Source organism: Tympanuchus pallidicinctus, unplaced genomic scaffold (genome assembly GCF_026119805.1).
Source record: "Tympanuchus pallidicinctus isolate F22 unplaced genomic scaffold, pur_lepc_1.0 scaffold4, whole genome shotgun sequence".
Lineage (NCBI taxonomy): Eukaryota > Metazoa > Chordata > Aves > Galliformes > Phasianidae > Tympanuchus > Tympanuchus pallidicinctus.
The window spans coordinates 32,986,865-32,999,436 of NW_026294758.1; the positions used below are offsets into that span (position 1 = coordinate 32,986,865).

At 36.8% G+C, this 12,572-nt stretch overlaps 1 protein-coding gene across 4 annotated transcripts in view; it reads left to right on the top strand.

Moving 5' to 3' along the window:
* PTCH1 (patched 1) overlaps positions 1-12,572 on the top strand; it is a 66,425-nt gene that overhangs the window by 47,255 nt on the left and 6,598 nt on the right. For all 4 annotated transcript variants that reach the window (XM_052701139.1, XM_052701140.1, XM_052701141.1 and 1 more), the window contains 6 exons: positions 796-938; positions 3,030-3,213; positions 4,864-5,144; positions 6,629-6,766; positions 8,564-8,706; positions 11,739-11,838. In XM_052701139.1, the coding sequence (XP_052557099.1) occupies positions 796-938; positions 3,030-3,213; positions 4,864-5,144; positions 6,629-6,766; positions 8,564-8,706; positions 11,739-11,838 (989 nt within the window). The remainder of the gene's footprint in view (positions 1-795; positions 939-3,029; positions 3,214-4,863; positions 5,145-6,628; positions 6,767-8,563; positions 8,707-11,738; positions 11,839-12,572) is intronic.

A 12,572-nucleotide genomic window follows, 5' to 3' on the forward strand; every position in this document is an offset into this window, starting at 1 on the left:
GAGGGAGAAAAGGGGGAAGCATGGAGGGTGTTTTTCTGCCAGATAATGGACTAATTGGTTCTCTGGCTTCAACTACAGAGCAGGCAATTATGTTAAACTAAGGCTTAACTCAGCCTCTTCTTTTTTGGCACCATCCAAGTCAGCTTTGTTTTGAGGGGCAATAAATGCAAATGTGGTAGTGGATTTTGAGTGTGATGATTCTGAAATTGTATATCGTTGAGGAAAAATACTTTTTTTTGCAGACATCTTTAACACTTCCCCACTTTTTTTCTCCAAGCAGAGTGCTTGGTTACTGTCTCACATATAGCATTGCTGTCAAGCACTGGTGAGGCTATGAAAACTTGGAAAAATCTCTGAGGATGTCAGATCTGAGTCTTATTCTTATCCCAAATCTCCTCTATATGATGAGGTTACTAGTTGTGATGATTGGTAACTCCAGTGCACATTGCATCTGCCATTCAGCTTTGCTGCTCATCATGATGTAAGAATGGTCTTGAGGCTTCTCCTGTGCACCTTCTTGTTTCTCTCACTTTTTTTCTGCACAGAATACAGAATGTGCTAGCAGTACTTATGCCTTACCACACAATGACTGAATGAGGAGTGCAAATATGAGAGATTGCAAATGGATTTTTTTCTTCTTGCTTTAAGCCATAGATGGTCAAAGTTCACAATGAAAAGAGTAATTCTTCTTTCTTTCTTTCTTCCTTTCTTTCTTTCTTCCTACTGAAATTTGTTTCTAATACTGATTTCTTACCTGTTTCTTCTATTTTCTCTTTGCTTCTCTTGACTCTTCAGGACTTCAGGATGCATTTGACAGTGACTGGGAAACTGGGAAAATCACTTATAACAACTATAAAAATGGATCTGATGATGCTGTTCTGGCTTACAAACTCTTGGTACAAACAGGAAACCGAGCAAAGCCCATTGACATCAGTCAGGTATTGTATCAGAGTCCTTATTGGTTTATACAGGACTGCACAAAGTCATCAGGAGTTGGAGAAGATGCAAAGAGCATGTTGTAGTCACTTTTCCATCTTTCTGCATTGAAATGTTTAAGTCGCACCATACTGCATGGCCTTGCTGATATTGCTAGATCTATGTGTAATTGCTGTCTGGGCTGTGTTGCGAAGCCTTCACAATCAACGCTGGGAATGCCTGTTACTGGTGATTACTGACTGATGTGTTACATGCTGCTCCTGTCTGAAATGCGCTCTGTTTTCACTGAATTTGTTTTGGAAGGTGCATAGCTATGTACATGGTTGTATGGAGACTGAACCTACGTGAGACACAGAGCCAGTGCTAGTCATGTTGTCATAAGTAGCATCGTTCCTGATTTGAATCAAATTTCCTTGTAGGATCAACTTTGCTCAGCTCTGGGATGTTGCACCTAGTATTTGCTATCACTTCATTAAAAACCTAAATTTTGAAGAAGGTAACTGATGAATGGTAGTATAATATTCTTGTATTGTTGTCATAAATACAGATACGCTATGGTAGAGTTAGGAATGACAGTTGGCTGAACTGCTGAATAGAACACCTGGTCTCCTTTTAGAAGATTATAACAGCATACAACTACTGTAGCCATTGTTAGATGACTGCATACTAGGTTTGACTTCTTTAACTAAAATTATATTTAAATCAATTTCATCTTTAATAAGAAGAAGACATTCTGCAATCATCTAACTTCTCCTTTCCTTGAATCATTATTGATTCCATGTGCTTTTAGGCAGAGGAATGATATTTCTAATGAGTTTCTTGGCAGATCTGCTTGTTGTTTTTCCCTCTTTCGCTGGCATTAAAGGTGAAAGATTTTATAGAGCACACTATTTAAAGTTACTGTGATGTGTAAAATGCTGCTGTATAGCAATGTGCAGCATGCAGTCAGATCGGATTGAAGCTTTAGCAGTGAATTAAGGAAATAAAAGGAGTAGAATAGAAGACCTTAAGTGAGGTTTTGTTTGGGAGTGTGTACCAGGTACACGGTGGAACAAATGTGATTGGACTACAGCTGCTGATACAATTTCCTGTGCCTGGGAGGGAGAAAAGTGTGGTGCAGAGATCTGTACTATGCAGATCCAAAGACAGCTTGAAGACATACAGTTGTTGCATATCCTGTGGATTAATTGAATCCAGATCTTTGGAATCTAGCTTTTTCTTTTTCTTTTTCTTTTTCTTTTTCTTTTTCTTTTTCTTTTTCTTTTTCTTTTTCTTTTTCTTTTTCTTTTTCTTTTTCTTTTTCTTTTTCTTTTTCTTTTTCTTTTTCTTTTTCTTTTTTCAAATGACCGTCACTGTTGTTTTTCATTTCATTAAAAAGTCCTGAAGCTGGAGCCAGGCCAGAATGTTAAATAAACAAAACAAACAAACAAAAAAACCAATAATATTTCTCACCCCCAGGGTCCTCTGTCATGGCCCTAGCTGTGGAGTGTTTGGCTACAGAATGCTGGAAGTGTGCCACTGCTGTTTACCCTACAGATACAGTTGCTCATGATGACCTGAGTAACAAAGGGCACTTGTCCACTTTCTTGATGCTGGGCATTTTCTGAATACATAGGTCATAGGAGGCAAGTGTTAGCAAAATTTATACAGATGTTGTTTTATTTTTATAGCTCTCCTCCATTTACTGGGTGGCATTTCCTTCGGCGTTAACAACAGAGGTTAACTGCACACAGACGTGTATAGGGACTCTTGCCAGATTTTCTTCCCTTTCTTGAAATGTTTCTCCAACTTGGTTGTTTTTTCGTTTGTGGCTGCAGGCTCAGAATTCAGCTGTAGTTGCTTCACTCTATTCTGGAACTATCTACAGGTTTAGTGGTTATGGTAAATGCTATATGAGTATTAATTTGTAAATAAACACTTTATTATCACTACTTTTTTAGATTTTATTGTCAAACAAGAGTAGTTTTTTGTTGTTGTTTTTTTGTTTGTTTGTTTTTGGTTTTTTTTTTTTTTTTTTTTTTTGCTGAAAACATTACAGCAAGAGCTCCAAAACCAAAACTCATTCTGAAAGTCTTAATTTTTCCATTTTGCAGCTGACTAAACAGCGTCTGGTGGATGCAGATGGAATCATTAACCCAAATGCTTTCTACATCTACCTGACAGCCTGGGTTAGCAATGACCCAGTGGCCTATGCTGCCTCGCAAGCCAACATCCGGCCTCACCGTCCAGAATGGGTGCATGACAAGGCAGACTATATGCCAGAAACAAGGCTAAGAAGTAAGTAACGTTTCATCTTAACGTCGTACAGTTTATATAAGTGCCCCCACTCTTTCCTTCAAGGACAAGTAACTCTAGTTGGTTGATGCTATACAGGGCTCTGAAACATAAACAGAACAATATATTATGTTACTCTCAAGAGATTATGTAGCCTCAAGAGACAAATGCACCATTGCAAATGTGGTACCACTGCAGTGTTCTATCATGTAGAAAAATGAATTTTATAGCACTTGAAGTTTCACTGGAACAAGTTGCCCAGCGTGGTTGAGGATGCTCAAGAGAGGGCTCTGGAAGTGTTTGAGGCCAGGCTTGACGGGGATATGAGCAACCTGGTCTAGAGGGAGGTGTCCTGCCTATAGCATGGGAGCTGGAATCAGTTGATCTTAGGGGTCCCTTCCAAACCAAAACATTCTGTGATTCTGTGAACCTTTAAAAGCTAGTAATAAACATTACTTTTTAGCGCTGCCTGATAGTTTTTTCTGTGGGAGGAACTTGGAAGTTGCTTGAAATTGCTGCCTGTGTTATTCTGAAGTGTTAACACTGAGATTATATCATGTTTGTCTTCAATTCTAAATACCTAAGGGATTCTTATCATGTTATCTCATATGTCTAACTTTCCAGCACCAATAGGTACAAGAGCTACTTATGTAGGGGAGCAATCCTATTTTATGCCATTCACTATCTTCCCAAGCAGCCAGTTTGCATTGCTATGCTTCAGCTTTGAGTTTATTGGGAAGACTGCTAGTTGCACACCAGTGGGAAAATGGAGAGGGCATGTGAGGGAGGCCTGATGCACTTGGAAATGTGATTGGGTAACAAGCTAGCTGTACTTCAGTGAATCTGAACCCTAGAGCTTTTTGGCAGTCAGCCAAGTCTTGTCTTAATGAAAATTTATAGTTGAGATTATAATAGGGCAAATCATGTTTAGCAAGTCAGCTGAATGACCCTGCAGGGTCTGGAACACACAACGGCAGTAACAGAATGCTTGTTGTGGAAGCTTTTTTTTTTTCATGTGATACAGTAGACTTAGCATTAAGCTCTAGAGGAGGTATGTATAGTTTTAGTTTGTCAAATTGAAGGATAACAGGTTATGTGCTTCCTTATTGAGCCATTACATTTATATTAAGGATTTTTTTTTCAAAAGTAACACTGATTTCTGAATGTGGCTCAAAATAGTCAGTGGAAATCTGAAAATTAGCTTACCTCACTGAATATAATTTTCCTCATTTTTAATAACAGGGAAATCACCTCTAATTTCAAAGGAACTGTGTTTGCATAAAATGTGGATGAAATATTTAACATGACGCGATCTTCTATTTTATACTGCAGACAGGGGCTTATGGCAGGATAGTCTTTAAAATGCACTGTAGCACTGAAGACTAAATACTTCAAAATATATCTGTTGCTCTTAAATTACTGTGAAGTTGTTTGGGAACCTAATAGAGACTGTATTTGTCCTTTTGCACTGTATGATGAAGTATAGTCATCTTGTGTATTTAGTTTTAAAATCTTTATTGCTCAAAAGATATAAAATTAAAATTTAAAAACTTTAAGTATTTTGCTATGGGGAACAAAATGTTTTGTTAATCATGCTCTCTGTGTATCTTCTTCTGCCTAAGCACTCATTTAAACGTTGCTATCCTTTCTTAGTTCCAGCAGCTGAGCCCATAGAATATGCTCAGTTTCCTTTCTACCTCAATGGATTGCGTGAGACTTCTGACTTTGTGGAAGCTATTGAGAAAGTGAGAGCTATCTGTAATAACTACACCAGCCTCGGGATCGCTAGCTACCCAAATGGTTACCCGTTTCTATTCTGGGAGCAGTACATTGGGCTTCGTCACTGGCTCCTCTTATCCATTAGCGTGGTTTTGGCTTGCACATTTCTGGTGTGTGCCCTCTTCCTCCTAAACCCCTGGACGGCTGGGATCATTGTAAGTTTATTATAAGGGTCTTTGTTGAAGTCAAATTCCTTTCAGCATAGCTCTTGCTGTAGTCGGGAAGGTTTTGTTTATGTCTGGGCCTCTGGTGGAGTGTGTATATTGCATCATTCATTATATATTTATTCAACTTGAGAGAGTAGAGTTCACACTAAAGGTACAAACCTTAATAATCTTAATCCTTTGGCCACTTTTTTTTTTTTCTTTCCCAGTTTTAAATGTTTCTTATTAAGATATATAAACTTTTGCCCTTGCTTAGATGCATATTAACATGAGAAGTAAAGAAGAGAGGAAAAATGAGAATTATACTGAAGTTATTCTTATTTATTTATTCCGTCGCCTCTTTTATCAGACAGTGTTAGTTCTCGACTTGCTTGTGACTAACTTGCCTGTAAATTTTCCTACTGATTTTCGAACATGGTCTTTCTGGAAAGACTGAAATGTTTAGGTTGTACGGTGCATACTGTGGAGGGAGTGTAACTAGGCTGTTGATGAGAAAGAGTCATAAAATTCTAAATTGAAGAGAATACTCCTCCATGCTTTTTGCAAGGCACCGTAAGTCTCACAGTAAACATTTGAGTTAAATTGAATGATGAGGTTCCTATGTTTAACTTCCATAAACTATTGTGTGGTTTATAAAATGCCTGAAGTACAAAAGCATAAAATGGTTACTGGTTTTTGTAATGTACGTTTATACGACAGGTATGTTAAAAGATAAATGTTTAGTCTAGAATATTTTTCATAGCACTTAAGCAATTTATGTTATTATTCTTGATTCATTAACTTGCAAAATCATTTATTGTGGTGCATACTTTTTTCCCTTAGAAAAGGTTTTTTTCAGAGCCCACCACAACGTGTATAATTTATTCTTGCTCAGTTTTAGAAACTTCAAAGTTGATTCTATGAATTTCTTCCCCTCCCTTTTCCTCAATTTTTTTTACAAGATAGACGAAAGAAAAATAAAACTTGCCTTCTGATGTAACATTTCCCTTTGTTCATGTCAATCTCCCCAAGTATCCTCAAAGCTCAAAGCCTTTCTGTAACCTGAGAGTCATCAGTTGATTATAGCATTCACTTTCTTATAGGCTTCTAGCCTACTAAGAGTTATGCTCACATGTACAGTTCTATGAAAAAGTGTTCCAATACTTGTGGTTGTAAGTTACTTTTTAAAAAATGATTGTCATAATACAGGTGGAGAAAAAAATTGCATGCTTTGATAGGAATCCATTAAAAAAAAATCAAAAAACAAAACAAAAAACAGTTTTCAAATCACTGGTAAATTGTAATGAACAGAAAATTGATGCTTGGCCTGATAATTTAGGAGTATAATTCAAATCAGCTCTTTAGCAAGTCTGAGTGTAATGACACAGGATTGCTTTGAGGGGTACATTTTGTAGTCAAAAAGTTGTTCTAAAGTGTCTTTTTCTCCATTTGTATAGAGTATGAAGAATTACTAATAGCTGTTTGAAATTATCTAGGTGGTGGTGCTGGCTCTGATGACTGTGGAGCTGTTTGGCATGATGGGTCTAATTGGAATAAAACTAAGTGCAGTCCCTGTGGTTATCCTGATTGCTTCTGTTGGAATTGGTGTGGAATTCACTGTTCATGTTGCTTTGGTACGTAAAGCATTTACATAGTATTTTAAAATAAAATTGCATCAATCTTCTAATCACAAATTCTCAGTTTCAATGAATCAGTAATGTGATTCTCAGAAGAAAATCAGTCAAATACTTCAGACAGTTTTTTTGCAACATTTGTATTTTTGAAAGAATTGAGTTGATTTTGATGCAGTTGTTCCTAAGTGCTGTGGTTAAGGTCATGAGTAGGGGTCTTGTATCTAGCTGTCTGAGTGATAGATAAATGTAGATAAAGCAGAGCTCTTACTGTGTATCACTACAGTCTAGACTCTCTTAGCCACTGTCTGCAATGTGGCTGTTGTTGCTGCTGTGCTGTGTAGCTGTTTGCTCACTCTTGTGTGTACATTCTGTATTTTATGGAACAGAAACCTTTGAAAGGAGGTTTTCAGAATCACATAATATTGTTTAACGCCCATTGCTAACATTCAAATGGATTTGAGTTCATTTTCCACATGAAAAAGCTGCATTTTGTTTTCAGAACTCACTAATGCACATCAAGCACAGAGTCTGTAGGAAAATGTGAGGAGAGAAGCTCTTTATCTATTTTGTATATGGGAATATAAAATACCCTGGATACATTAATTTTCACTCCACAGACCACTATTATTCCAATACTAAAGATTAATGTTGCATGGTTTGGCTTGCAATGGAAATCAGGGTTATAAATCTCTCTCTGTATGTGTAAGTACACGTCTTTGGTTTGCCTGTCCCACCAAATCACTTTTTGATGTGTTGACTGATTTCAGCCTTAATTTGTTAGGCAAGTGAAAGTAAGGTTGTAGAGAAGCGAGACTTAAATATCGGGACTAAAAGGAAGATAACTGCATGAACTCATGTAGTTAGCAGGTGATGAAGAATTCTCAAAGAAAGATCATAAGAAGAGTTATTCCTTAAGTTGCTGTCTTCTCAAACTGTTGAGTGAGAAGACTCACTAGTTAATCAACTGTTAATTTTTGAGAAGACCAGTTAATAAGAAACCGAGGATTCCTGGTGCAGCTTGTTGAATAAGCAGTCAGAGACAGAGAAACAGACATTTCAGGAGTCATAGTATTTTAGATACTACAGTGTTCAGCATTATTCCTTAGGCTGCTAGCTTTCGAGTAGTAAAAGATAGAAGAGTGTTAAAGCAGCACACAGTCTACAGAATTACTTTATAACAACTGTGCTGAATACACTGTCAGCTTTTCATCATTTGGTAATCTTGTTGGTCTGGATCCCGAGATATGTGCAGAGAAATACACTTTACCAATGGACACTTCTTTGTAATGAGACAGAAAGACTTGATGCTTATACTGAGAATGTGTGCATGAAATTGCAGGCCACTGATCCATGATCAGTGACAAGTGGGTAGGAAAACCAGAATCAATGTTGGCTATTTTTAAAGCAAACTGCCCACTACAGTAACAGAACCCATATCCCTTCAGGAGTGAGGAGAGTAGCCATGTGATTTTTACATGTAAAGTATGAACTGAATTATTTCTAGGTAGAAATAAGCAAAGCTGACAACTTCAAATGTCAAATAGTACAAGAGGACAAAATTATCTCTGAAAGTATTACTCTATGTAATCAGTGCTTGCTCTGGTTTTGTGACTTCAGTAGCAGCTTTTTGCTATCAATGCAGATTCAGGCTATGTCTGGAAGGTTGGCCAGCTATAGAGATATTTTCATACATTATGGACTGAAATAATTAACTGGCAAAAAACTACATGCTGTGAGAAAAGATGTTTGACATGTTGTATATATATGTGTAATTAAATGAATTTCACTGTTTTGTAGGCATTTTTAACTGCCATAGGGGATAAGAACCGTAGGGCTGTCCTTGCATTGGAACATATGTTTGCACCAGTGTTGGATGGAGCTGTGTCCACTCTTCTTGGAGTATTAATGCTTGCAGGATCAGAGTTTGATTTTATTGTCAGGTAAAGCATTTGTGTGTTTCCTGACTTTATTTTTAGAATAAAAATAAGAGTGCTTTTAATATTTAACCATTTCAGTGTATCTGTCCTTTTATTGTTGTGCATGGCATATCAAGCATGTTTGCATCTTGGTCCTGCTTTCCTTCTGTTCTACTTACTCCTTATGTGCTAGAGCTAGTAGTTTTGGTATTGCTGGTATTAAAATCTGTTCTAGGGAAATTTGACTCCCAGCATGAGAGGGAAAAAAAATGGCCCCTCTTTAGAAAAGCTGGCTAATTACAGTTCTGAATCAGTTCAAAACAGCTGGTATGGTCCTGTGTTAGCTGGGTTTGATGTTTAACTTTTAGATGCTCCAGACTTCTTGTATGCATAAAAATTTGCACTGAAAAGACGCACGAACTTAAAAATGTGCTGCAACTGTGCTGCAAGTGATACTCTCTGAGCCATCTCTTTCTGTTTTATATGACAGCTTTATGGCAGTGCAGAAAGTAGGGAGAGAGAAAGAAAGCTCTTGTTTGGAGCTGGGGAATCATAAGCATGGCCACAGAACTTCATATTAAATTTTTGTAAAGAAAAATCTGATGCTCTTCTGTTTTAGAACTACAGGTGAACTGTTTCTTGTGGATTTAATTAAGAATGTGAATTTGTCAAATAAGAGAGGAGAGCACGTTTTGGGGAATTTGAGAAGTGCAGTGAAATAGATTGCAATCTATTCCAAATAGCTCTGTAAAATCTTAGCAGCAGCACATGCTCTTTTTGACAAACTGAGGCATGCAAAAAAACACAAGGCGTAAATTGGGTTGAGGCAAATAAAAGTTCTCTGGAAGGTAACTTAACCACTCAGGTAGATGTAAGCTGGATAGATAACTAGACTTCATTGACATCCACATAACAACAGCAGCAAAATGTCAGAGGCAGAATCTGGGAGAATGGTTGTTGAATCTTACAAAGATTTTTTTATTTATATTTGTAAGATCTGAAGACAGCAAGATGGTAGGAAGCTTTCTGTTGGACCTCATGAAACCTTCATGGAGATGATTATTACTTGGATACTGCATCTCCAGGGATAGAATTTATCTATCTATCTATCTATCTATCTATCTATCTATCTATCTATTTATTTAGAGAACAGGATCTTTTTGTTTTGTTTTTTTGATGTTGAAGAAATAAGGTAGAATTATTCTTTTAAGACCTGATCTTGTGAGAGATGGAATGCTTGACTTACACATTTAACCTAAAACTGCAGGGGTACATTGGTCTTCTACTTCAAATTTAACAAACTAGATTTTGACAAGCATATTTTTGTGTCATAGCAAAAAAATGATTGTGGCAGCCCTTCACACCAAATTTGGATTCTCTTCGTGTATAAAATGAGCCTTTCAACTTTTCAACTTACATTATTTTACTCTTTTTGGCCATCAGTTTCTCATTTTCTAGCACAATCTGACTTTAGTTGGCCTATTTTAATAATACAGTAATATAAACTATCAGAGCCTAAGTATTGTTATGCTGGGTGAAGAAGGTTCCAAACTTCCGGAAAGGGATGGATTAATCCAACAGTGTGGAAGATTAAGTAAATTAACAGACATTGTATACTCTGAGTGGTCAGAGCTAAAATCCCCCTGTTTATCCTAGTGTTAGATGGATGAGATGCAAATGTTTTTAATGTCTGTTGTTGATTTCTGTCCCAGTATAACGTACTGATGGTTTATGTTAATGGAGTAGATTGGTTTGCTGATTTTTGCTAATGTAGATCAGAAATTCCAAAATGTTTACAATAGCAGCAGGGTATTTGTAGTTTTACAGGAGTCTGAAATATTTGATCAGATGTGGAAATAGGGGGGCAGTAAAGTTTGTTGCCAGCTAGACAATGTAATCAGCAGACCCATTAGTAGCAAACTTGCCCTCGGTTCTTATCCTACCCCTTCTCTTCGAGGAATTTACCAAGACCGGATCCTTGAAATCATTAGTTATAACATAGCCTTAAGTTTAGTCTGAGCCCCAGCTGTGCCGAATACCAGCTAGCAAGGCTTTCCTTTTACTGACAGGTTTACCTTGGTATTCATGAAGGATCCCAGACCTTAGCCCTCAACGATGGGAAAGGACAACTACTTGTGCACTTTCTTCTTCTTCCATAGTACTTCAGCCTTTATGTTTGAATTGGCTGACGCAAAACAAAAGTATTCAGAGATGCTAAATTGTTCAACAAAAGGTTAGCCTGCAGTGCAGCTCTGCCATTGTGAAGTGCTCTTACTCAGTACAATGCTGAAGCTCGCTATAAAATGGGCAGCATTTTCTTTGCAGAAAGTGGGTTTCTGTATTGTAAGAAGGTTGCAATTTGAGCTGTTTGATAAAACTGGAACTCACAGAATTCTAGGCGGAAAGTTGTGATTAATGAACAGCAAGGGAAAGCCTTACCTGATACACTAGAGATTTAATTAGAGATTCTGCTGTAAGATGCAGAAGCATTTCACAGTGGATTAGCTGCTGCAAGAAGAGTTCTTTTCCTTCTAGGCTAAATTGTTTAAATTCTACACCCTTCACTTCATTTGTTTGCTTCTGCTGGGTTTTCACTAATGGGGGCCCCTTTTCATTGTATTTGTGCTTTCAGTTCATTCAGCTATTCACTGCACATTCCAAATTTTTGTGTTTGTGTAACACATTCATAAATAACATTGCAAACTTCCAGATTCTGAGAAATCAACAAATGTAATTTTTTTCTTTCCTTTATGAACTAACACGTTGAATTGTGGAATGCAGCTTGTCTAATCCAAAAGTTAAAAACAAAACAAAACAAAACAAAACAAAAAAAAAAACAAAACAAACAAACAAAAAAAAAAAACAAAAAAAACAACCACAACTCTATGTCTGTACAGGGAAAATGATACAATTATTTAGTACAATTTGAAAAATACTTGAGATTCAATTTAATGTATGTATTATCCTAATATATTTAGGAGTAGTTCGTAATCTCTTGTTACTAACTAACAAGTGGCTCCTCTCTCCTTTTCCCAATCCCATAAACCTCAATTCAGGTATTTCTTTGCTGTTTTGGCAATCTTAACCATTCTGGGAGTTCTCAATGGATTGGTGCTGCTTCCTGTTCTTCTTTCATTCTTTGGACCATACCCTGAGGTCAGTAAAACTAATAGTGATCAAAACAAATAATAGTATTGTCTTTGCACCCACACCTTCCAGACCCCCTCCTCTTTTCTATAAACATTTTAATTTTTATATTTTCCTGGATTTTTAAATGTTTAAAGTACTTACTCTGTTTTTATTTAAAACCTGTATTAAATTTGCTGTAGTTATATATTTATTTGATATTCTTCTACTTGTATTTTTAAATTATGGGTTTTCTTTTAATAATCATTGTTTCAGAGGCTGACAGCAAGCTAGGTACAAATGTAGTTTTAAGCACACTTTTCAAAGCATGCTGTTAGTACAAACTAGTCTGTAAAATTAGACCTTTCCCCAGTATTTTACAAAAAGCAATTCCTTTTGTATGTATACCTTCTCCTTTCTTACCTCACTGCTTCTATTGCATTCCTCAAAATATTTAACTGCGGAGACCACCAGGAAGGCCTGTGCAGGCCAACATACACCAGTGGTGGTCCACAGACCACACCTTTATAACCATGACCAGAAGTCTGCCAAAAGGCTCCCCTGTCCCTGCGATATGTTCTTGGCTCAAGGAAGGTTCTTAACAGGCTGAAGGTTTCACTTAAATGTCAATGATTTTACCCTTTGAAGCCCAAATCCAGAAAAAACAAAGAAACAAAAAACCCTCAATTCATATATTGATTGTTCATTACCTACACTGTGCTTAACACAATTATGGTGTTACTTATAGAAGGCATTATTATGCA